The 26,076-nt window shown below is 40.3% G+C and overlaps 1 protein-coding gene across 1 annotated transcript in view; it reads left to right on the forward strand.

Moving 5' to 3' along the window:
• Positions 1–374: 374 nt before the first annotated feature.
• Positions 375–26,076, forward strand: part of bloc1s1 (biogenesis of lysosomal organelles complex-1, subunit 1) — a 43,099-nt gene continuing 17,397 nt past the window's right edge. The window contains exons 1-4 of the mRNA XM_060909927.1: positions 375–557; positions 646–647; positions 11,291–11,361; positions 14,191–14,323. Of these exons, the coding sequence (XP_060765910.1) occupies positions 497–557; positions 646–647; positions 11,291–11,361; positions 14,191–14,323 (267 nt within the window). The 5' untranslated portion in view covers positions 375–496. The remainder of the gene's footprint in view (positions 558–645; positions 648–11,290; positions 11,362–14,190; positions 14,324–26,076) is intronic.

The raw sequence follows: 26,076 nt of genomic DNA on the forward strand, positions 1-26,076 counted from the left end.
ACCACTACACCACCGTGCCGCCCTTGTACTGTCATAAGGATGTGTTTTTAATGAAGACTATAAAGCACATCTATGAGTTTTCTCTGCATAATGGCATCTGCCAAATTATGTACATGTAAAATATAGACTGTATTCTAACGTATTTATTTCATTGCCTGTAAATAGACATAATAAGTCCAAGCCCTCGATGTCTTCATTCTCAGCAAAGAAATTAGTCTAACATATAACAACAACTGTTCTTTCATGAAGTAAAACGCGAGGAAGTAAAATGTTTCCTTGTTGTAGTTTACATTATTATTATTATTCACTACCGCCACGTTTTGAGACTTTTAATTTGACAAGTCGCTCCGCTCCGCCCATAGGAATACCCACTGGTCTGTCACATGACTTGGGCCCAAATACCGTCAACAAATAATTCAGGTTTTTTTTTTCCCCCTTCGGAAGATACTGTGCCTTTAAAAATATATATAACATTAATGCAGTAATTTTTGCAGCAATGTTATCGCGGCTGTTAAAGGAACATCAGGCAAAACAAAACGAAAGGAAAGAACTTCAAGGTATGATGTGTGTATTAGAGACGTGTTAAGGTGTGGTAGTGTATCAGAGGAGTTAATGATCTGCATGCATAAATGTGCTTTCCAATAGAGGTACCGCGCCTTAAAATTTGATACCTGGTGTTTGGTTGCAGGCCTACTACCTGTCTTCCATGTACGTGGCCTTGTCTATATATGGGCGTGTCTTTATTTTTAATGTTTGCACTGAGGATGGTCTGATTGTGACCGAAACGTTTGCACTTTTCACTTGGGTAGCACTTTTTTGGTTGTTTTAATATGTAATAACAGTACATTATTACATCGGCATAAATAGGTGTGCGAATTCCTTTTGTTTTGTTTCTGCATGCATAAATACTATCCCGAATAAATACAGTAGACAAACTGAGTCAGATTATAGTAATGTATAACTACAATACAGTAAAGATTGGGCTTTTTTCTGCTCTAATACTTCTACTGAAGCTGAAGGGTATGTTCATTTGGTTTGTGACTTTCTGGTCGTAATACAGTGGACTTGCCCGTTTATTGGTAACTTAAACTTACAAAAACACAGCCTCTGTTCAGGGGAAATGTATGCTCTAAAAGTCGCTAGAAGCCGCCAGATGACGCCGCATAATTATTTACGTGTGCATTGAATCGTCATGGTCATTTGTATATCAAACAGTGTTACATGAAGTAAGATTTTTTGAAGGCACTTACAATAGTTTTTTTTTCCCCTTGCCTATTATTGTAAAGCGACCTTGGGTTTTGAGAGGCGCTATATAAATTGAACATATTATTATTATTATTGTTGTTATTATTATTATTATTATTATTATTATTAATAGTATAATATGGAATATTTTATCAGAATAAAGAAAGGGTTTTTGGTTGTGGTACCCCAAACTATTTATGTATTTACAATTTACACCAAGAACTTTGACATAAAGAATCAATGACATTACATTACATTACATTACATTACAGGCATTTAGCAGATGCTCTTATCCAGAGTAGCATACAACACATCCAGAGCCAAGCTTGTAGTACTTGAGTCCGACTTGTGACTCGACTTGGACTTGAGCACTGATGACTTGGACTCATGCATTAACTGCATTCGGATTTGTAAATTGGAGACAAGGACTTGGATTTTTTCTTTATTTTTTTGTCACATGCCATAATAATTTGGCATAAGATATTTACAGTATATCTACAGTAATTTTGTACTAATTTCGTGCAAGAGTGTCACACCCGCGCGCCTTGCTGCGTGCGTCAGATAGACTCTTGGGCACGACCTGGACAGTGCGCGCGCCAAGCGGACTCTCATGCATGCCATAAACAACTCACACCTGCACAGGATTAAGGCACAATCAGCACGCTTATATAAAAACTGTGAAAACACACTTATTTTGCGAAGTATTGAGTTGTGTTACTGACACATTACTGAGCCTTATTTTCTTGTTTGGTTTCCTGATCCCTGATTTCCTATTTCTTGTCTTTGATTCTGCTGAGTCTATGATGACCTGCTTGTGCCTTGCTTGACCTACTGCCTGTTTCACTGTTTTACGATTTTGCCTGCCTTTCTGGATTGTTTACCTGTCTTCACTTGTATTAAAGGATATGGGACATGGATTTTTTTCTGGGCATAATTATGTATAAAGGACATAAGAAATGCCATCTAAATCACTGCAGGGCGTCAAAAATGTGAAAATCATCACATTATTCAAGTTTTTTTTATACATCAGCGTAAAACAAGGATTCGTTAATGAGCTAGGTGGTCACGTGACCCGTGACGTAACAAAAACTTTCCAAGGAGCCAGCGCTTGGGAATCTAATGTAAACAGGTTACCGAAATGGACACCATCGACAGTGATATTCCCGATGTTTCACAGAGATGTGAAGTTAGACCCTATCAATTCGAACCGATAGCTGGAAATTCACATGAACATGGATCTTGTCTTTACTCTGACGGGTCAGATGATTCTGAGAGTGAGAGTTCATTCAATCCCCATGAAACTGAAAGCGGTCGGCTCGATAACACTTCCTGGTAAGTTAAAAACAATTCTGCTCAAAGGCTAATGATCTGTTGAAAGAAGTATTATTTTTGTATCATACATTGAAAGTTCATCATAGATCTATCTAAAGTCGGTTGCAAGCTAGTTTTTTTTTTTTTGCTGATATTTTTCGAGATTGATTGAGATACAATGCTTCCAGAGTCCGAGATGAAAACATTCAAAATGGCGAAACGAGTCAGAATTATGATAATCAATAATTGATACACCCAAAATTATAATACTAATCCTTACCTCGGCTTTCAGTCGCTTAGCGAATGCACCTCGTGGTGGCCGTAGCACTTCGGGTTTCACTCCGCCGTCTTGTTCCTGAATTGGGACATTGGGAACGGCTCCATCTTTAAGTAGCCTCTTAAATTTGGCTTGGCAATTAATATCGCTCAGTACCTGAGTATTAATGTTGAAAGAATCCTCAGTGAAATGGTCTGAACACAGTTTGTGGGAAACAGTAGGTGCAAAGTTTTTTCAACAGGTGTTCTGTAAAGTTATCTTACCTCTTGGATTTGTCCTACTAAGCCTACTGCGCATGCGCGAATTTCGGCTCTTTTTCGGGAGCCGGCTCTTTTGGCTCTTCTACTATAAGGAGCCGGCTCTTTCGGCTCCCAAACGGCTCCTGGGATTTTATTTTTGATTTAATTGCTGCAATTAACTAGTTAATTAATTACATTATTATTTATATTTTATCAATAGGATGTTTTCCATTTTATTTTTTAGTTTTTGTAGCCATTGTAAAGCTTTGTAAAGTATAGCAGTGTAACAATGTTCTAGCTATAGAAATAAAACTTACTTACCAATTAATAAATTATTTTCTCACAAACATAATGCAAATCTGTGTTATATTACCAATATAAAATACGCAGAAGACATCAACTGTTTATCCTTTATGGCTTTATTTCACACTCGACCTTGAACAAAATGCCACAAAATAAATTATGAAGGCCTAATCAGGCCTAAGAAACTATGAAGCAAAGTTGGAAATTATTTTAACAAACACAGAACAATGTGCAACAAAATATTTTATTAAATAAAATATTAAATAAAATATTAGACTCCTCTCCCCTGTGCTCCACAGCTTTAAGCATTACACCAATTTTCGTATTTTCGCAGCTGTGAATGACATCAAACCCCCCCCCCCCCCCCCCCCCCCCCCCAACCAAAAAAAGTAGGCGTACACCATGCTACTTTTTTTCCTTTGAATGGTAAGCAGAGATGGGACCAAGTCACCCATATGCAAGTCTCAAGTAAGTCTCAGGTCTTAACCTGTAAGTCCCAAGTCTTTTTTGTCTTGGGCAAGTCAAGTCACAGGCTATGTCAAGTCAAGTCCTATAATAAGTCAAGTCCAAGTCAAGTCACCTTAGGCGTATTGGTGTAATTTTAGCAGCAGAATATGAATTTAATACATTGAAAAGGCAATACATAAGTAAATGTCAGTAAACATCCCTGGCACATGTGCCCAACCTGTTAAATATTTGCATTTTAAATACTCATGTTCTGTAAAATACATCATGGAATAAAACAAAACAGGGCGGCACGGTGGTGTAGTGGTTAGCGCTGTCGCCTCACAGCAAGAAGGTCCAGGTTCGAGCCCCGTGGCCGGCGAGGGCCTTTCTGTGTGGAGTTTGCATGTTCTCCTCGTGTCCGCGTGGGTTTCCTCCGGGTGCTCCGGTTTCCCCCACAGTCCAAAGACATGCAGGTTAGGTTAACTGGTGACTCTAAATTGACCGTGAGTGTGAATGGTTGTCTGTGTCTGTGTCAGCCCTGTGATGACCTGGCAACTTGTCCAGGGTGAACCCCGCCTTTCGCCCGTAGTCAGCTGGGATAGGATCCAGCTTGCCTGCGACCCTGTAGAACAGGATAAAGCGGCTACAGATAATGAGATGAGATAAAACAAAACAGTAATAATGTCACAAAGTTATTTATTGATGGCAAAATTGATTGCAAGATTGAAAGCCAACTAAGTTTTTCACATTGTCATCAGCCAACAAGAAAAATAAACAAAGTGTTATAAAAACATATTACGATAGGAGTCATTTTGAAGGAGTAATGTATTTTGAACTTCTTGGCTTGCTATGATAAAGTCTGAGGTATCGATGCCAGGTCCATCGTGTAAACACTCTACCATGCATTCCTATTCACAACTTAAGCCTAGTTGATTGACCTTCCTGTTTTTTTCTTTTCTTTTTTTTACTGCCTTAACTTGTTATAAGTATTATGTTTCATAGTTCACTCTCGCCTGCACAACAGATTCCATGATGCCTTGCATCACAAATTGCAGGTCTACACACTACTGCTTCATTCATTAATTTTTATATTTTATTTATTTCTGGTCAGTGATGGGAATAACAGCAGCCGCTACTAACACCTTTTACTTGATCCAGTAACGGGCCATCTAATTAATTATTAGGGATGCACCGAAATGAAATTTTGGGGCCGAAGTCGAACACCATGTCTAATGCCGTACACACTATGTTTAATGTAATTGTACACCCTGAAGTTTAAGAACAGCAAAGGAAGATGAAAAATTCAGGGCGCTGTCTGTCTCATTTTTCACAATAAAATAAAACTAAACAATATATAAATAAATACATATAAATAGTAAATGCAAAAATTAATGAAAAAAACACCCCATTATGGTAGCCTACTCATGCAGAGAATTGGCATTCTGTTATGTGCGTAGTTAAAAGAGGGTAGGACGACACCTTGGGTTAACAGGGGCATGAGCTCCTCCAATCTCTAATCACGTCAGATGAGATGATTATTATTAATAAGATACACGTGGAGAAACCTGAAGTGACTTTGATGTATGTTCGCGCCAGTAAAAAAAAAAACCCAAAGGATAGAGAAATGTGTCAGACATAATTTAGGTCTCAAAAAGAAGACCTGTTCGCCCGTGCAAAAGTGACATCATCTTACCCCATATGACAAGCTACAGAGGTGTGTGCAAAAGTGCTCTCTCGCTCTCTCCCTCTCCGAGGCTGCCTCAGCCTGTGCGGAGCGGGGACATACGACTTTGGCGCGGGAGTCTTGGTTCCCGCTATAATAGATTGTTACGAAAATAAATGTTACATGAAATATGCATCCCACGCATTCCTTTCCACAGGAACTTTGCTCACAACGTTTCGGTCGTGGCTAACGCACTGTCCTCCTTACCACAAGTGCAACGTTTCGGGAACAATACGGAAAGGACAGTGCGCGGGATTCAGCTTTCCTTGAACAATTACCCAGAGACTTTTTAAATTACCTCACTGGGAAATATCCAATGCACCTGTGCAGTTACAGAGTTGTGCTCTCTAAATTGTAGTCATTCAAACCATTGTTTTGGCAGCCTGGTAGCCTGATATACTAAATGTAAATTCATGGTTTGGATGACTGCACAATTTATTTTCGTAACACTGTTACAGCGGGAACCAAGACTCCCGCGCACAGTCAGCCTATTTTGCAGAGTTTAGTATTGCTGCTAGCCTGTATTCAAACAGCGAGTGGCATGTCGGTGAATCCAAATCGTGGCGCTTTTTTCAATAGTGCATGATAGGCAGTGGGACTGAGTTTTCTTTTCTTTTTTGATCGGGTAGTGTGACGAAAAAAATGTGCAGGTTGCTGCACTGCTATTTCAAACGGCTATGATAAACTCCCCTGCCTCTATGCCCTATGGACAGTCTGGCTAATGTACACGAACACACTTACACGAATTTGTACTGCTTATGAACGTGTACATGTTCACAAGCTGACCATTAGCTTAACCCTGAAACAGAACAACAACAGGGTAGGAAGCTGCTTATGTTATTCAGCATCACGACTGCAAAGTGCACAATCAACTTACTACTACTGATATATCATTAAACTTGACGTAACTACATTGCTTACCAGCATTCACATAAGAATTTCACAATAATAAACTGAATCCCTAGCTACATCTGCAATGGCTAAAATCCTCCTACCGCTCACTCTCGTGGCTAACATTGGCTAACGAGGAGTTTAGCTGCTATCACCAAATAACAACACATTAATAAACTTACTGGGCAGAATGGATCTTCAAATGCCGGACGAAATTGGAGGTTGTGGTCTGGCTGTCAGAAATCGTCACGTTGCAAATCTTGCACTGCGCCGTTCATCGTTTACCTTCTAGGCAGTAGCCCTTGAAGCCGAAAGTGATTACTCTTGGGATGGCTGACATGATGATATGATGTGAAATCTGTGAACACATCGTGGCATGGGGCGTGGTATATAGCCCACGCAGAGAGTGTGCCTGATGGACAGGGCGGTGACAAGGCAACGGCAGTGCAATCAAAATTACTGAAGTATGTGCATATTACATTTTATTTTCACAATAAAAACACGATGGAAATAACACTCAAGTCACTCAAGTCATCGTGTGTCAAGTCAAGTCAAGTCCTGAGTCTTAAACTTCCAAGTCCGAGTCAAGTCTCAAGTATTTTCATGTTTTGTCAAGTCACAAGTCATGAAAACAGTGACTCGAGTCGACTCGAGTCCAAGTCCCCAAGTCTCAAGTCCCCACCTCTGGGTAATAGACAACACAAAGACGCAATCGGACAGCAACTTTTTTTTTTGTGAAAGTCTCTCTCTCTGAGGCACCTAAGGACAAAAAACTAATTCGGCTCCCCAACTCGGCTCCCACTGAAGAGCCGGCTCCCGTCGTTCACTTCAAAGAGCCGGCTCTTTGAACCGGATCGTTCGCGACCGACACATCACTACTGCGCATGCGCAGGTGAGCCCACACTTTCCTCAGCTTCGGGTCCTTGGGGAATGCAAAAAAATCTTACTCCAGGGCATTTCCCATTGGAATTATTGCAACCATAAGCAGCACAATACACCATGATGTTCAATGTACGTTAAAGACTATAAAAACAATTTTCTTGTCATCCACTTCTCCATTCATCTACCCGCTTGTGCTGTGCCCGAAAGTTTTTGTGACGTATGATCACGTGACAGCGGCTCTTCCGGTTGTAGAAAATGCATATCGAAAGTCGAGCAGAAATGCCATATAATCATCACGAATATAACGATTTTGCTGAATTTAATAGATGATTTTGTATTTGTTGATGCAATTAATTCATATTTTTAATGGAAAGAAACTGATATAGCGTGCATTTATGTTTCATGTCCCATATCCTTTAATAAACACAACTTCTGCACTTGTATCTGTCTCCCAACCATCTCTGATAGAATACTTCGCACTCCCTGACAAAGAGAATGCACATTCACCTGTTCATACATCCTGTTCAGGAACAAACTAATGTTAATGGTGCTAAAACAGCCACCGTCAAATGGTGAGGTTGGAATCTTGTTCTTGGACTCAGATCAATAGTGGACTCGACTCGGACTCGACTCAAATTTTTTTTTTAATGACTTGGACTTGACTCAGACTTGAACAGTGGGGACTCGAGACTGGACTCGGACTTGAGGTTTAGTGACTCGAATACAACACTGCCCAGAGCAGCCTGGGGAGCAGTTGGGGGTTAGGCGCCTTGCTCAAGGGCACTTCAGCCATTCCTGCTGGTCCAGGGAATTGAACTGGTGACCTTTTGGTCCCAAAGCTGCTGAGTAGACAAGAAAGAAATGGTCATGAATGGAATGACTTGCTTTATTATTACTTGTAAACATGTAGCCAAGAAGAGAGTTTAAAACAAAGGACAAAGTTCATTGGGAACAATAGTGATCAGTAATTGGTCATTGGGAACAGTAGTGATCAGTGATTAGTTACTGGGAACAATAGTGATCAGTGATTGGACATTTTGGAACAACAGTGGTCAGTGAATGGTTGTTGGGAACAACAGTGATCAGCGATTGGTCATTTGGAACAACAGTGATCTGTGTTTTTTTTTTTTTTTTTCCTTTGTGAATTCAACAATCTGTTGAATTCACAACATAAGTACTAACCCCATTTCCAGAAAAGTTGGGGTATTTTCTAAAAAAACAAAAATCTGTGATTTATTAATTCACGCAAACCTTTATTTAACTGACAAAAGTACAAAGAAAAGATTTTCAGAAGTTTTGCTGACCAACTTAATTGTATTTTGTAAATATAAATGAAGTTAGAATTTGATGCCTGCAACACATTCAGAAGAAAAAGTTGGGACAGAGGCAAAATAAGACTGAAAAGTTTATAGATTATTCAAGTATCTCCATTTTGGAAGATTCCACAATAAGCAAGTTAATTGGTAACGTGATTGAGTATAAAAGGAGCATGCACCAATGGCTGTCTTTGCAAGCAAGGATGGGTCGTGGCTCACTCCTTTGTGCCAAAATTCCTGAGAGAATTGTTAGTCAATTCAAAAAGAACATTTCTCAATGCAGTTTAGAATTTAGGTCTTTCAAAACCTGCAGTAGGCGGCACGGTGGTGTAGTGGTTAGCGCTGTCGCCTCACAGCAAGAAGGTCCTGGGTTCGAGCCCCGGGGCCGGCGAGGGCCTTTCTGTGTGGAGTTTGCATGTTCTCCCCGTGTCCGCGTGGGTTTCCTCCGGGTGCTCCGGTTTCCCCCACAGCCCAAAGACATGCAGGTTAGGTTAACTGGTGACTCTAAATTGACCGTAGGTGTGAATGTGAGTGTGAATGGTTGTCTGTGTCTATGTGTCAGCCCTGTGATGACCTGGCGACTTGTCCAGGGTGTACCCCGCCTTTCGCCCGTAGTCAGCTGGGATAGGCTCCAGCTTGCCTGCGACCCTGTAGAAGGATAAAGCGGCTAGAGATAATGAGATGAGAAAACCTGCAGTACATAATATTGTGAAAGGATTCAGGGAATTTGGAGACATCTCAGTGCATAAAAGGCAAGGTTGGAAACCACTGTTGAATGTGCGTGACCTTCGAGCACTCAGGTGGCACTGCCTGAGAAACTATCATGCTAATGTGACAAATATAGTCACATGGGCTTGGGAGTACTTCGGAAAACTGTTGTCACTTGGCACAGTCCACTGCTGCATCCAGAAATGCAACCTGAAATTGTATTATACAAGTAGGAAGCCATTCATCAATTCTTTGCAGAAACACCGCTGAATTCTCTGGGCCCAAACTTATCTCAGATGACTGAAAGACAGTGGAAATGTGTGCTGTGGTCAGATGAGTCCACATTTCAGCTTGTTTCAGGAAAACCGGATGTCAAGTTCTCACTGTCAAAGGTGAACACAACCATCCAGTTTATCAGAGAAAGGTGCAAAAACCAGCATCTGTGGGGTTCATCAGTGCCTACAGCATGGGTAAGTTACGTGTGTGAAGGTACTATTGACATATTGGGATTTTAGAGAGACATATTCATCAAAGCAACGTCTCTTCCTGGGAAGTCCATGCTTATCAGCAGGACAATGCCAGGCCTCATTCTTCATGGGCTACAAGAGCATGACTTCGAAGACACAGAGTGCATGTGCTTGACTGGCTTGCTGTCAGTCCAGATCTGTCTCCTATTAAGAATACATGGATCATCATGAAGAAGAGAATTGGACAACGGTGATGACGGACTGTTGAGCAGCTGAAGTCTTGTATCAAGCAAGAATGGACAAGTATTACAAAACTACAACAGTTAGTATGATCAGTTCCTATACCAGGGCTTTCCCCAGAAAAAAAAAATATCAGAGCAGTGCTATTGATGCGGGGCCCAGCCCGTAAGGGCTGCCCAGGCCCAGAGTGCCCTGGAGGTTGCTAGGGGGTCTGGAAGCATGCTCCCCTAGAAAATTTTGAAATTGGAGACTTCAAATGGTGCATTCTGGTGGCATCTAGGGCTGATTTAAGCACAATTTAACATTTTATTAAATTTGCTGTTTTTTACCTTGTCAAATATGCAAGGGGCAAAATTTAAAGGGCAAAATTAGATTTGAAATGAAAACACTTCATAGCACGCCTCTTCATTTTTCAATTCCAGGATACCAGGAACAGAATTGAGGTCAAATCACACAACAGCGCCATCTAACAACCAGCGCCTAGTATGGTTGCGAATAGCAGTCAGTGCACGCAGCGAAACCCTTTATTTTCACTTCTGGGTTGAGTGCCAGGATAATCTAGACCTATATATTACAATATCCTCCTATGTCTATAGTTGGAATAGGAGATATTTAGGTGCAGAAAGTACTCTGCACTGCTCAATTTATGGTATTGATTTTTTTATTTTTGGTGTGCAAGTGACAGCATGGCGCTGACATTGCACAGCGCATCGGCGTATCACATATCTGCACTTTGGGGAAAGCCCTACATACGATTAAGTGTTATTAAAAGGAAAGGTGATGTAACACAATGGTAATAATGTCTCTGTCCCAACTTTTTTTGAGTGAGTTGCAGCATCAAATTCTAACTGTTTATATTTGCAAATACAATGACGTTTATCAGTAAAACTATTGAAAATCTTTTCTTTGTGCATTTTGTCAGTTAAATAAAGGTTCATGTGAATAAAACAAATCACAAATTTTTGGTTTTATTGTATTTTGGCAAATATCCCAACTTTTCTGGAAGTGGGGTTTCCTATTTCCCAGTAAAATAATTGTCACAATTTGATTGTTCACAGTTGGTCTTTGCACTTTTTCTGTCAACTGGTTAATTAAAATTATTCCAGCGTTTTTTAAAAACTTCATCTTGCAAAGTGGTAGCATCTGTGATTGGCATGAACAAGTATTTCAAATAACTTTTGCTTTTGCATGCTGTAACTGCTCTTTGATCGCACTTTTGTCCATGTTTCCCTTTAATACAGAGCGCGACGCGTGAAGCCATTGCAGCTGCCACCTGTTTAACAGAGGCCTTAGTGGACCATCTGAATGTGGGGTAAGAGTCTGGTAGAGCTATGCCCTATGATTTTAGTGTAAGTTAAATATTGGTTTGAGTAATGATAGTCATTTATTTATGAACCAGTGCACATAAATAGAAGCACAAAGCTGAAAGAATGTGCATGTGACTTGAGGATCTGTGGCCATAATCATAATCTGGGATTGTAGTGAAGAAACCGTGTGGGGTAATAAAGATTAGAATTAAAGCACTAAAATAGCACAAAAACACTTAAGATTATGAGACTAAATTATTTCTGAATTGGGCCAAAGATTAAAAAAGAAAATAAATTGCACAAATATTGCAAGGACGTGTACAATATGCCAAGTCTTTTGTTGTCTTTGTACAGATTTATACAGACTTTATTTTCCTTAACATGTTTGTTTTATATATCTTTTATACCATCCTGTCTTTTGTTTCATGTTTATTTTTATTATGCTTATTTTTTATGATTAATAAAATAACACTTTTTGTTAACTAATTAATCTGCCCTCTACAGCACTTTTATCATCTCTATTCTTTTCACATTAAATGCACTTCAGAAAATAAAATGCAGTAAATCAGATTGACTTGACATTACATACAGTGGATATAAAGTGTACACACCCCGTTAAAATGATGGGTTTTTTACATCAGAAAAACCTGAGACCAAGACAAATAATTTCAAAACTTTTCCCACCTTTAATGTGACCCATGACCTGTACAATTCAATTGAAAAACAAACATATCTGTTAGGGGGGAAAAAAATAAAAAATGTACAATAAGATGCCCTGTACAGCACTTTTGTCATCTTCTATTCTTTTCACATTAAATGCACTTTGGAAATAAAATGCACAAGTGTGCACACCCTTAAACTAATACTTTGTTGAAGCACCTTTTGATTTAATTACAGCATTCAATCTTTTTGGGTACACATCTGCCATCAATTAAAATTACTCTAATTAACCCCAAATAAAGTTCAGACATTTACTCAGTTGCATCCTCCAGCAAAAGCCATGGTTCACAGATACCCCTTTTCCACCAAATCAGTTCCAGGGCTGGTTCGGGGCTGGTGCTGGTTCACAACTCGTTCAACTTGCGAGCCAGCTGAGAACCAGTTTGCTTTTCCATAGCTCGCGGTGCTAAAGGAAGCCATGTCAATTACGTCGCTGTATACGTCATTACGTCACTGTATACGTCAGTTACGTTGCTACGTTTGCATAAACCTTGGCGCGAATATCGAAGCAAAAACAACGCGTAAGAAACAGCAACAATAATAATAATGGATGACTTCGCGTTTGTACAGCTGCGGCTTCTCGTCGCTTAAAAATGGCGATCTTTCGCGGTCTTGTTATTGTTGTTGGTCTTAACAACTCCCCCCCCCCCCCCCCCCCCCCCCCGCTGACATAAGCGGTTCTTTCCTCTGGCCCAGCAGAGAGTTGGTGCTAGCCTGGAACCGGTTTTTCTGGCCCCAGAGCCAGTTCTTTGTCAGTGGAAACAGAAAACCCGGTTCCAAACTAAGCACTGGCCCCGAACCAGCCCTGGAACTGCTTTGGTGGAAAAGGGGCAAGAGAGCTTACAAAGCATCAAAGGGATCTCATTGTTGAAAGGTATGTCAGGAGAAGGGCACAAAAAAATTTCCATGGCATTAGATATACCATGGAGCACAGTGAAGACAGTCATCAAGAAGTGGAGAAAATATGGGACAACAGTGACATTACCGAGAACTGGACGTCCCTCCAAAATTGATGAAAAGACAAGATGAAAACTGGTCAGGGAAGCTGCCAAGAGGCCTACAGTAACACTGAAGGAGCTGCAGGAATTTCTGGCAAGTACTGGCTGTGTACAACAACAATATCCCGTATTCTCCATATGTCTGGACTATGAGGTAGGGTCAAAGAAAAACATCCAGGCCTGACTAAATTTTGCAAAAAAAAAATGCATCAACTCTCCCAAAAGCATGTGGGGAAAATGTTTTATGGTCTGATGAAACCAAGGTTGAACTTTTTGGCCACAATTCCAAAAGGTATGTTTGGTGCAAAAACAACTGTGCATCACCAAAAGAACGCCATACCCATGGTGAAGCATGGTGGTGGCAGCATCATGTTTTGGGGTTGTTTTTCTTCAGCTGAAACAGGGCTTTAGTCAAGGTGGAGGGAATTATGAACAGTTCCAAATACCAGTCAATTTTGGCCCAAAACTTTCAGGTGTCTGCTAGAAGGCTGAAGATGAAGAGGAATTTCATCTTTCAGCATAACAATGACTTCAAAAAAGTTTTGGAATGGCCCAGCCAGAGCCCAGACCTAAATCCAATTGAAAATCTGTGGGGTGACCTGAAGAGGGCTGTGCACAAGAGATGCCATCGCAATCTGACAGGTTTGGAGCACTTTTGCAAGGAAGAGTGGGCAAATATTGCCAAGTCTAGATGTGGCAGGCTGATAGACTCGTACCCAAAAAGACTGAATGCTGAATTAAATTGAAAGGTGCTTCAACAAAGTATTAGTTTAAGGGTGTGCACACTTATGCAACCAGCTTATTGTACTTTTTTTTTTTAATGTTTTTCCCCCCTAATGTTTTTCAATTGAATTGTACAGGTTATAGGTCACATTAAAGGTGGGTAAAAGTTTTGAAATTATTTATCGTGGTCTCTCTTAGGTTTTTCTGATGCAAAAAAAATTCATTTTAACGGGGTGTGTACACTTTTTTTTTATTTTTATTTTTTTTTTTTATATCCACTGTAGGCTATATTTTAATTCTGTCAGTTCTATGAACTTGCTGCATCTGCCACTTTCCTCTTTTCACTGAGATTATTTCCCTTTAATCTGTCCATCACTTTGTTCCTCTTGTCAGAGTGGCTCAGGCGTATGTTAATCAGCGCAAGTTGGACCATGAGGTGAAGACTCTACAGGTGCAGGCAGCTCAGTTTGCCAAACAGACATCGCAGTGGATCAGCATGGTGGAAAACTTCAACCAGGCATTAAAGGTAGAGTCACATTGTTGTTCTTATGAGTTCAGGCGTACAGTTGTACATTTTGGTATGAAATTATATACAGTATGTCTATATTAGAATGCTTACAAGGTGATAGAGACACCAGTTCAGGGATGAATACTACTATGAAAACAAGTGCTCCCTCATTATTGTTTTTTGTAATATTCTCTGATCTCATAAATTCAAGGTGTGGGTGTTTGTTTATTTTTGTTTGATTGTTTGTTTAAAACTTTCTTACTTAAAGCATATACGCAGAACCATGGCCTCAGTTTTTATTTATAAATGCCTGTGGGTGGTAAAAGGCAGCAACTGGACTTGCTTGAAGATTCTTGAAGACGTTTCACCTCTCATCCGAAAGGCTTCTTCAGTTCTGTCTGACTAATAGGGAGTATCAGGTATTTATCCCCTCATGGATGAAAAGCAATCCTAAGGTGTCATTGAGTCATCCTGTTGGTGTGGGTCACTGGGGGCTGGGTGTGAACGACCTAGAGAGTCATTGGGGTGATCAATGGATTGTTGGTTCTCTCTGTCTTCCTGTGAGTCACTGGAAACAGCTGGGTTTTGGTGTGCATTCAGTTGTCTGGGAAGTGTGCCAAGGACTGCATTGTAGGTGGCTGATAAATGGTGTCTTAGACTAGAGGTCTGCGCGGGTCGGATTTTTCAGTCCCGCCCGCGCCCGCATTGGGCGGTCATGCTCCCGCCCACGCCCGCAAAGAATTATGATTTTCAGTCCCGCTCCCGCCCGCGCCTGCCATATTTTGTCCCGCTCCCGCCCGCAAATCCCGCATGATGCAGACGTTCGCGTTATTTCCCAGGAAAGTTCTTGTCTTGACACAGCGTGATGGTGCCCCGCCCCCTACTTTGAGTGGATTTGAGCATAAATATCTACAGCTCACGTTCACGTTTGTTATTATTTACCTTGTTTCTGAATTCAGCATGTAGTGTCTCTAATAATAAGTGCTGTCAAGCGATTAAAATATTTAATTGCGAATCGCACATTTTTATCACATGAGAAACCATTGTAATTCTCTGATCAGCATAAAAAAGTGAATGGGCTTGCTTTGTACCAATGGTGTCTTTCTTTTTTTTTATTGCAAAGCAGAGCTAGCAAGAGGAGTGAACTTCACTCTTCTTCCACTTCACTCAGTGAAGTGATTTACTGCTTGAGTTAGTCTACAACTCAGAGAAACAGGTTACACAGTGACGGTAGGCTTGACATGCTTGATTATAATATAAAGTACACTATTATATTAACTTTAAGTTGTTCATTGATAAATATTGCATTGAGTCTGATCTTTACTGTTTCATCTCACTTAACACATTTCGTACTTTTACACTTTTTCTGCCTGTTGATGCGTCGCGCTGTCCAATCAGAGGCGGCCAAATTTGCATATTACAGGAAGGATTTCTGGGATAGCATTGAGTTTACAGACGCTGTCTTCTTAAAACTGAATAAATATTTAAAAAGAGCTAAATGAGCCAGTCTTCTGAATGGCTCTTTTCAAAGAACGGATCATAAAGATGCGGCTCCCATCAAAGAGCCATAAATCCCATCTCTACTAGTTTCAAAAGCTTATGAAAAACCTACATCATGTCACAGAGCGTTAATCTCGCGATAAAAAAAATTATCGCCGTTAAAATTGAGTCAAGTTAACGCGATAACGCGACATTTTTTACAGCAATAATAATAATAATAATAATAATAATAATAAAAGACAGGCGAGCACATAATTCCAAGTGGAAATTTGGTGTATTTATTGTTCAGCCATACAAAACATTAGGCTTCCGCGTCGTACACGAGTGAGAACGACTTCCAAATGTCCGATTTCAGGACTCTTGACTTTTTAACGGTAAATGTACCTCTTTTTAAACCAGCACTTACTTTTGAAGCACTGTGAGATTCAGTAAAGGAGCTCTGCTCTTCTGCCATGATCGGAGATCTCAAACACGGAAGAGGAAAAGAATCGAGAAACGAACGAGAGATATTTATCCTCTCCTGAATCAGAATCATAATTCTGATGACCAGCTCATCTAAGGTGTCATTGAGGCATCATGTTAGTGTGGGTCATTGGAGGCTGGGTGTGAACTGCGAGTCATTAGAGTGATCAGAGGATTTCCTGTTAGGGTAATCAATGGCAAATTTAAGATGCCATTCCTCACTCAATCTGGCAATCTGACTCTCTCTGCAAATTTAGGCATCTTAAAATGTTTGTATTAATGCCAAATAAAATATCCAGCACAAATTATATATGATAGACATAAATTAATAATTTATAAATTTTATTTCAAACACGTTTTTAGTTAGCGGGACTGCAGCTTATCACGGCTCCCGCCCGCGCCGCATATGTGCACTCCCGCTCCCGCGCGCATATGTGCACTTCCGGTCCCGCCCGCGCCCGCAATGAGCTTTCAAAATTTGTCCCGCACCGCACTGCTTTGCGGCGAGTCCCGCGGGACTCCCGTGGGAGTGCAGGGCTCTATCTTAGACCACCACCTCTGTCCAGTGATGGTCGTTCCAGGTTGACAAAAATGGCTTCTTTAAATCCTCACTCATACCAACGATCCTCTCTGGCTAAAATGCGTACATTGCAATCCTGAAATGAGTGTCCTTTGTTGTTAAGATGAAGATAGACAGCAGAGTCCTGGCCTGAGGAACTGGCTCTCCTGTGTTGAGCCATGCGCCTGTGAAGCGGTTGTTTTGTTTCCCCAATATGAGTCTGAGCATTCCTCACTGCACTGAATTGCATACACTACGCTATCCTGTTTGTGTCTGGCTATTCTGTCCTTAGGGTGGACCAGTTTCTGCTTCAGGGTGTTACTGGGTCTGAAATGTACCGGATTGTTGTTTATAGAATATCCTCCTGAGTTTCTCAGATAGACCAGAAATGTAGGGAATGACAATGTTCTTGCGTTTGTTCCTGTTATCCTCCTTGTCCTTATGTTCCTTTTTCTGCTCTTGAAGAAAGCCTAGTTGGGATACCCCCAGTTCTGAAGTGCTTTCTTGATGTGATTCTGCGCCTTCTCTTTTCCCTCTACCGTTGTAGGAATATTCTGAGCCCTGTGTTGCAAGGTCCTAATGACCCCCAATTTGTGTTCCAGTGGGTGGTGTGAGTCGAAGAGTAGGTACTGGTCTGTGTGTGTGGGTTTCCGGTAGATCTCGATGCTAAGGCTTCTGTCTTGTCTAATGTGTACATCACAATCCAAGAAGGCTAGATTATTCCCACTGACGTCCTCCCGGGTGAAATTTATGTTGATATCCACTGCATTGATGTGCTTAGAGAAGGCTTCCACCTCAGGTTTTGATCTGTTAGAAAACGACTCCTTCAAGACAGTACCTTACTGGATAGAACAAACCTCACCACGGACCAGATTTGCACCCTGCTTGACCTCTGCCTGACCACCACCTATTTCCAGTTTAATGAAAGTTTCTACAGACAGAAGCATGCATGCGCCATGGGCTCACCAGTGTCCCCTATTGTGGCCAATCTTTACATGGAGGAAGTGGAACATAAAGCTTTGACCACTTTTTCAGGAGTTGCTCCCAGCCACTGGTTCAGATATGTGGATGACACCTGGGTTAAAATCAAAACCCATGAGGTGTATGAGGATAAATACCTGATACTCCCTATTAGTCAGACAGAACTGAAGAAGCCTTTTGGATGAGGGGTGAAACGTCTTCAAGAATCTTCAAGCAAGTCCAGTTGCTCTCTTTTACCACCCACAGTTTACTATGACCTGGATGACTGAGAATCTTCACAGACTTATAAATGCCTGAAACCTCAAGAATGGCATAGGAATATTTTAAGCGTTAACAATAAATCTAATATAGTCATTTTTACAATTAAAGTGATTCATATAGGTAGTGGTCTGAGTGAATGATCTTGAGATCCGTGACGTCACAGCAGGAAGTTTATCGGCCTCATTGCCATTTCCGCTATACTAAAACACAGCTGACTGCAGCGCCGATCCTCCATTTTGAGCTAATTTATCACCATGCCACGTAGATGTGTTTTTGGCGGGTGCAGCAACACGACAAAAGGTGGATTTACCTTGCATTCATGGCCCAAGAATGTTCAAACTGCAAAGATTTGGAAGCGTTTTGTGAGAAATTCACAGGCACGTTGGGCGCCTACGAAGTGGTCTCTGCTCTGCACATTTTACTGAAGACTCGTACAAAACCTCTGATCTGTTGAGGAGTGTTGGCTATAAGCCCGTATTGAAAGAGGGTGCAGTATCAACAATTAAAGGAAAATAAAACTATAAGAAAAGGGAAAGTAAGTTCAGTTGCATCAGTTCCCCCGCGGGGAGTGTGAGCCGAGGGTTGTTGCTAAAACCTGGGAAGAAACGGAACATGTTATCGCTCGAGCAGTTACCTCCCCACGGTTGTTGCTAAAACCGGTGACGTCCCATCCCGTCCCGGGTTTTAGTAATTGCCTGAGCCAAGCAGTAATGGCAGAGTACTCAGTATGGAGAAAATGGAGAATGAGTGGACCAGCCGTCTGATTTCTCCGCTGGATTGCTTGCCTCAGCAGCAATATCTCGCCCTTACGTGGAAGAAGCAAATGAACGGAGAACTGAATGAACAACTGAAAGTCAGATTGTTTCAAAACAATTGGCTACAAGATCGGCCTTCAAGAAGCGAGAACACAGACAGGTAAGCTGTGACTCTCATTTGGATAAAAAACAAAAAAACAAAAACACGACTTGTTGTTTACATGCATTTAGATTAATACATGTAACTTGTATTGTGTATTTAAGTTACCGGAATAAGATTTAATTTGCTTCAGAATGTGATTGTCTCAGTTCATCTGATTATCTAATTAGCCTTTTACATTTTATCAGTGAAAATGCATGCGTTTACATGTACAGTGGTATGCAAAAGTTTGGGCACCCCTGGTCAAAATTGCTGTTACTGTGAACGGTTAAGCAAGTTGAAGATGAAATGATCTCCAAAAGGCATAAAGTTAAAGATGACTCATTCCCTTTATATTTTAAGCAAAAACAATTTTTTATTTTAATCTTTTACATTTTCAAAATGACAAAAAAAGGAAAAGGGCCCGAAGCAAAAGTTTGGGCACCCTGCATGGTTAGTACCTAGTAACACCCCCTTTGGCAAGTATCACAGCTTGTAAACACTTTTTGTAGCCAGCTAATAATCTTTCAGTTCTTACCTGGGGATTTTCACACATTCGTCCTTGCAAAAGGCTTCCAGTTCTACAAGTTTCTTGGGCTGTCTTGCATGCACTGCTCTTTTGAGATCTATCCACAGATTTTCAATGATGTTTAGGTCAGGGGACTGTGAGGGCCAGGGCAAAACCTTCAGCTTGGGCCTCTTGAGGTATTCCATTGTAGAGTTTGAGGTGTGTGTTGGATCATCGTCTTATTGTAGGACCTATCCTCTTTTTAACTTCAACTTTTTTACAGATGGTGTGATGTTTGCCTCCAGAATTTTCTGGTATTTATTCGAATCCATGCTTCCCTCCACCAATGAAATGTGCCCTGTGCCACTGGCTGCAACACAACCCCAAAGCATGATCGATCCACACCCATGCTTCAGAGTTGGAGAGGTGTTCTTTTCCTGGAATTTGGCACCCTTTTTTCTCCAAACATACCTTTGCACATTGTGGCCAAAAAGTTCTATTTTGATTTCATCAGTCCACAGGACTTGTTTCCAAAATGCATCAGGCTTGCTTAGATGTTCATTTGCAAACTTCAGACGCTGAATTTTGTGGCTAGGATGCTGGAACGTTTTTCTTCTGATGACTCTTCCATGAAGGTCATATTTGTTCAGGTGTCGCTGCATAGTAGAACAGTGCACCACCACTCCAGGGTCTGCTCAATCTTTCTGAAGGTCTTTTGCAGTCAAACAGGGGGTTTTATTTGCCTTTCTAGCAATCCAACAAGCAGTTCTTTCAGAAAGTTTTCTTCATCTTCCAGACCTCACTTTGATCGCCACTGTTTGTTAACTGCCATTTCTTAATAACATTACAATCTGAGGAAACAGCTAGCTGAAAACACTTTGCTACGTTCTTGTAGCCTTCTCCTGCTTTGTGAGCATCAATTATTTTATTATTCAGAATGCGAGGGAGTTGCTTAGAGGAGCCCATGGCTGTTGATTTTAGGGACAAGTTTGAGGAGTCAGAGAATTTATACAGCTTTGAAATCTGCATCATCTGACCTTTCCTAATGAAGAATTTGAACAAGCCACAGCTCAATAAGCTAATTAAGGTCTGGAACCTTGGTAAAAGTTACCTGAGAACTCAAATGTATTGGGGTGCCCAAACTTTCGCATGGTGTTCCTTTTCTTATTTCACGCTCCAATTGTACAAAACGAAAATAATACACAAATCTTGCAGAAAACGCTGAAAAGAAATGTGTCATCTTTACCTTTATGCCTTTTGGTGATCAGTTCATCTTCTGCTCACTTAACTATTCATAGTAACAGACATTTTCAGTAAGGGTGCCCAAACTTTTGCATGCCACTGTATGTTGCATAAGTTATAACGCCTATCCTGTTTTAATGAGTCAACCCACAATCAGTGAAGTCAAATCAGTCTCAGTTGAGCAAGTTGGTAACAGTATTTCTTACTTTCACCATAAATTTTTATTTATATGACTTTTTGGTCTATAGCTGTCAAAGGCCTGAAAACCGGTTACTGCTGTGACGTCACTCACCCAGGGCTGGCTGGCTCAGCGGGGCAGCTCGAATGCCAACTTTTGCAGTCGATTTTAACTCTCAAAAATATATTTTTTTCATTCCCATTTATGCAGCATACTAGAGTCAAAGATGGAGATACTATCCACTCAGAAATTTTATTTAAAAATAAAGGTTCTGCGTATCTCCTTTAAACTTACTTGGCAAATAAATAGTCTGGCAGGAGTTTGTAAGAAAGTTGGCCCCAAGCAAGATCAGTCATGAGCTTTATCCACAACAACAAAAGTCTGTGTTCAGCATGCAGAAACATATATTTACGATTGTCCTGTGTCAGTGCTGAGGATCGTTTGCATTCCTAAAAAACAGATTATAACTTGATTTTTTTAAAAATCAAGCTGATTAATCATGATTTGATTTCAATACTTAAGTACTTCTAGATCGAGTGTACAGTATATCTTTGTAACGGAACAGAATACAGCTGTATTTTGTGCTCTAGTATAACCAGTGTGAATGTACAGCATGATACCCATAAAACTCAACATCACAGCTTTCAGTATATCATGGCATCTGTGTACAACTCTATTTTTAAATAGAATGATATAAAATGCAATAACTCTGGAGCACAAAAGCTTAACTTGTATGCTAGAATATTGTTTAAAATTACTTGTTAAGGGGATCAGTGCAGTTTTGTGTGTTTTTAAAAATATGCAAACTTGGATAAAATGTTCAAGCTGATTCACTTGCAGAGGCAGAGATTTCAACTCAGCATGGGTATTCAACAATTAGCAGATATAGACGCCTAATACAAATATTGAATCAGTCTCCTGTTGGAGTCATTTGTGCAATTATTTTTTGTAAATTAGTCACTACATATACACACAATTTATCTGACAACACTTCAATTAACCATTTGAGATATTAATAAATCAGGGCCTTGATCTCCAGTAGTACCGCACTTTGGCTGATTTTGGCCTGGGATGTATTTTATAAGGTAGGCAAACATTTAGCTCTGAAAAATCTATTAATAATAACACATTTCAAACTACTGTTTTTTTTAAAATACTTGTATCACTTAATATTAACAACATAACTATTTATAGTCATTTATTCCCTGTATTGTCATTTGCGGGTGGCATGGTGGTGTAGTGGTTAGCGCTGTCGCCTCACAGCAAGAAGGTCCGGGTTCGAGCCCCGTGGCTGGCTGGAGTTTGCATGTTCTCCCCGTGTCCGCATGGGTTTCCTCCGGGTGCTCCGGTTTCCCCCACAGTCCAAAGACATGCAGGTTAGGTTAACTGGTGACTCTAAATTGACCGTAGGTGTGAATGTGTGTGTGAATGGTTGTCTGTGTCTATGTGTCAGCCCTGTGATGACCTGGCGACTTGTCCAGGGTGTACCCCGCCTTTCGCCCGTAGTCAGCTGGGATAGGCTCCAGCTTGCCTGCGACCCTGTAGAACAGGATAAAGTGGCTAGAGATTGTCATTTGCCTGTAAAAGCCTAAATAATGTCTTTCTGGCATCTGTTAATTTTTGGGTCATGCCTCTAGGTTTATTGGATTAGTTGACTTGTGAAAGGATCTTTTGTCTCTCCGAAGATTAAGTAGGTAATTCTGCCCCAAATCATCAGATTTAGAAAAATGTTCGCCACTGACCATCTCAGATTTGCTTCATACTTTCTGGAAATATTGTCAGTGTGCCCAGTAGTGTACAAAATTTTAGGTTTGTACCTTCATTAGTTTCTGAGATATAGGGGCTTAAAATAAGGGCCGTGGCCCCAATTTCACTGTTGAAACGCGTGCTGCAGAAAACGGACCTAAATTCCATAAGTCATTACTTTTAAACTATTCATGCAAGATACATGAAATTTTTAAGGATTGTTCTTCAATGCCAGACGCCTTTAAAGACCTAAAAGAGAAAGTTCACAGTTCAATATTTGCCAAGTTATGGCTTGCTGAAAATCATAAAAAAATGTCTTCTATCGTGCTTTGGAGCAACTTTGATGCCCCATATCTCCACATTAAAGCACATCAGATCTTTCAAATTTTATTTATTACTCATGTTATAGTACTCTTTAGGCAACTAGGTATGTGTTCAAAAGAAATCAAACTTTCTGATTTATTAGGCTTAAAAAAAAAAAAAACATTTTGCGCCTATAATTAAAATGCATATTACAAATGTATGACCAGGTCTACCATAAAAACAATTATACCACTGGAAAGAGCTTGTTCTGATGAGCAAATTCACAAAATATGAAGTTGGTACCCTAAACCAAACTGTAAATATTAAGGTATCAAGTACAGCATGTTTTACGAAAGACAGAAATGCTGTTTTATTGAAACTCTAACTGAAAAAGCAGACAAACTAGCAGAACATCATTTCATTTCCAAACACCAGAGTGGATGTTTGAAGAATTTGAAGGAAAATCTGTCAGAGGATGAATGCATTATGCTTTTGGATTTTGCTGAAAACTATTCATTCTGTGTACAGGATTCTGCCCAGGGATACCACTGGGATGACAGTCAATGCACTCTTCATCCATTTGCAGTGTACATTAGAGCAAAGAATGAAGATGGTACAAAAGTAACGAAATGCATCTCTATCTGCATAATAAGTGACTGCCTTAACGTGCCATTCCACCATTGGATGTATTCTTTGGCATAAAATACAATATATTTTATGACAACATGACAAGACAGAGAAATCTTTTAGCTTCAAAATGATATATCAAACATAATTTTTTGACAACGACAAGTATATTAATTTTGCGACCAAAGTCACCTACCCTTTTAATTTCCGCGCGGTAGTGAAACGTGATGTCATCGGCAGGTTCCCCTTCTTGTGTACCACGTGTCGGTCTATTTTTAGACCAGGAAACCCCCAAAGTGAGAGTGTCATTTCTCCTTGTATATGGGGGCCAAAAAAATTGCGAAAAATTTTGAGTTAATCTTTCAGTTAGCTAGATTTATTGGTATTAGCTAGATTTATTGGTATTATTTTTATCGCGTTCTATCCGCCATTGCTGATAATATGTGCCACGTCACGTGGTACACAAGAAGGGGAACCTGCCGATGACATCACGTTTCACTACCGCGCGGAAATTAAAAGGGTAGGTGACTTTGGTCGCAAAATTAATATACTTGTCGTTGTCAAAAAATTGTTTATATCATTTTGAAGCTAAAAGATTTCTCTGTCTAGTGATACCATTTATATATGTTGTCAAAATATATTGTATTTTATGCCAAAGAATACATCCAATGGTTGAATGGCACTTTAAGCATGATACAGTGGCCGTGTATGCATTCTTAAAGGTTTTACCATATGTATGCCATTTACATCCCCAGCTGAAAAAGGTCATTTACTTCAGTGACTGATCAGCAGCCCAATACAAAAACTATAAAAAATTTCACAAATCTAATAAAGCATGCAGATGATTTTGGACTTTTGGCAGAATGGCATTTCTTTGCCACTTCTCATGGTAAATCACCCTGTGATGGTATTGGAGGCACTGTAAAGCGGTCAGCAGCTCGAGCTAGCTTACAGGCAGTCATGAATGATCACATACTAACCCTATCTGATCTGTTTTTGTGGGCAGAAAAACATATATCAAGAACATCCATTTCATCTGGGTTGGTAGAGTGGAAAAGCATTGGAGACAAGATTTTCAAGGTCAGCTACTATTCCTGGAACAAGAGACAACCACTCAATTGGCCACAAGTAATGCATAAAACCCCTGTTAAATCAGCAGCCTCTCTGGCAGATACAATTCCTGGTAAATATGTTGTATGTTTTGTATGACAGACAGTGGTGGATTGGCAACATTCGTGCATTATCAGAGGAGGAACAAGATGTACAAGTAACATTTATGTATCCTCATGGTCCCTCTCAGACTTACAGCTGGCCCAGGAGAGAGGATAACTGTTGGGTCCCTCTGGTGCATGTCATGAAAATCATTGATGCCCCACTTGCATCAACTGGCAGGCAGTATGAACTTCCATCTGATGTGAAAAAGCAAATCAACACACTGTTTAAGCTCGTCAAATAAAGTATTTTTAAGGTTATTTTTCCTACACTGTAGGCTTGTAATTGTATTGTAATATGCCTTAAAACAGCATTTCCGTCTATCGTAAAACATGGCGTACTTGATACCTTAATATTTGTAGTTTGGTTTAGGGTACCAACTTCATATTTTGTGCATTTTCTAATCAGAACAAGCTCTTTCCAGTGGTAGAATTGTTTTTATGGTAGACCTTGTCATACATTTGCAATATGCATTTGAATTATAGGTGCAAAATGTTTTTTATTTTTAAAGCCTAATAAATCAAAGTTTGATTTCTTTTGAACACATACCTAGTTGCGTAAAGAGTACTATAACGAGTAATAAATACAACCCCGATTCCAAAAAAGTTGGGACAAAGTACAAATTGTAAATAAAAACGGAATGCAATGATGTGAAAGTTTCAAAATTCCATATTTTATTCAGAATAGAACAAAGATGACATATCAAATGTTTAAAGTGAGAAAATGTATCATTTAAAGAGAAAAATTAGGTAATTTTAAATTTCATGACAACACCACATCTCAAAAAAGTTGGGACAAGGCCATGTTTACCACTGTGAGACATCCCCTTTTCTCTTTACAACAGTCTGTAAATGTCTGGGGACTGAAGAGATAAGTTGCTCAAGTTTAGGGATAGGAATGTTAACCCATTCTTGTCTAATGTAGGATTCTAGTTGCTCAACTGTCTTGGGCCTTTTTTGTCGTATCTTCCGTTTTATGATGCGCCAAACGTTTTCTATGGGTGAAAGATCTGGACTGCAGGCTGGCCAGTTCAGTACCCGGACCCTCCTCCTACGCAGCCATGATGCTGTAATTGATGCAGTATGTGGTTTGGCATTGTCATGTTGAAAAATGCAAGGTCTTCCCTGAAAGAGACGTCGTCTGGATGGGAGCATACAGTGGTTGCTAGTTCAGAATGCTCGCCTGTCTGCCGCAGAACGGTAGGGGCCCTGGCGGTAAGCTGCGGTAAGGGTGCAGTTACAACTTGCAGCCATGGGGGATGCATAACACTGAAGTAGGCTTTGTCAGTGGCTTCCTTG

The sequence above is a fragment of the Neoarius graeffei genome, chromosome 26 (assembly GCF_027579695.1).
Source record: "Neoarius graeffei isolate fNeoGra1 chromosome 26, fNeoGra1.pri, whole genome shotgun sequence".
Lineage (NCBI taxonomy): Eukaryota > Metazoa > Chordata > Actinopteri > Siluriformes > Ariidae > Neoarius > Neoarius graeffei.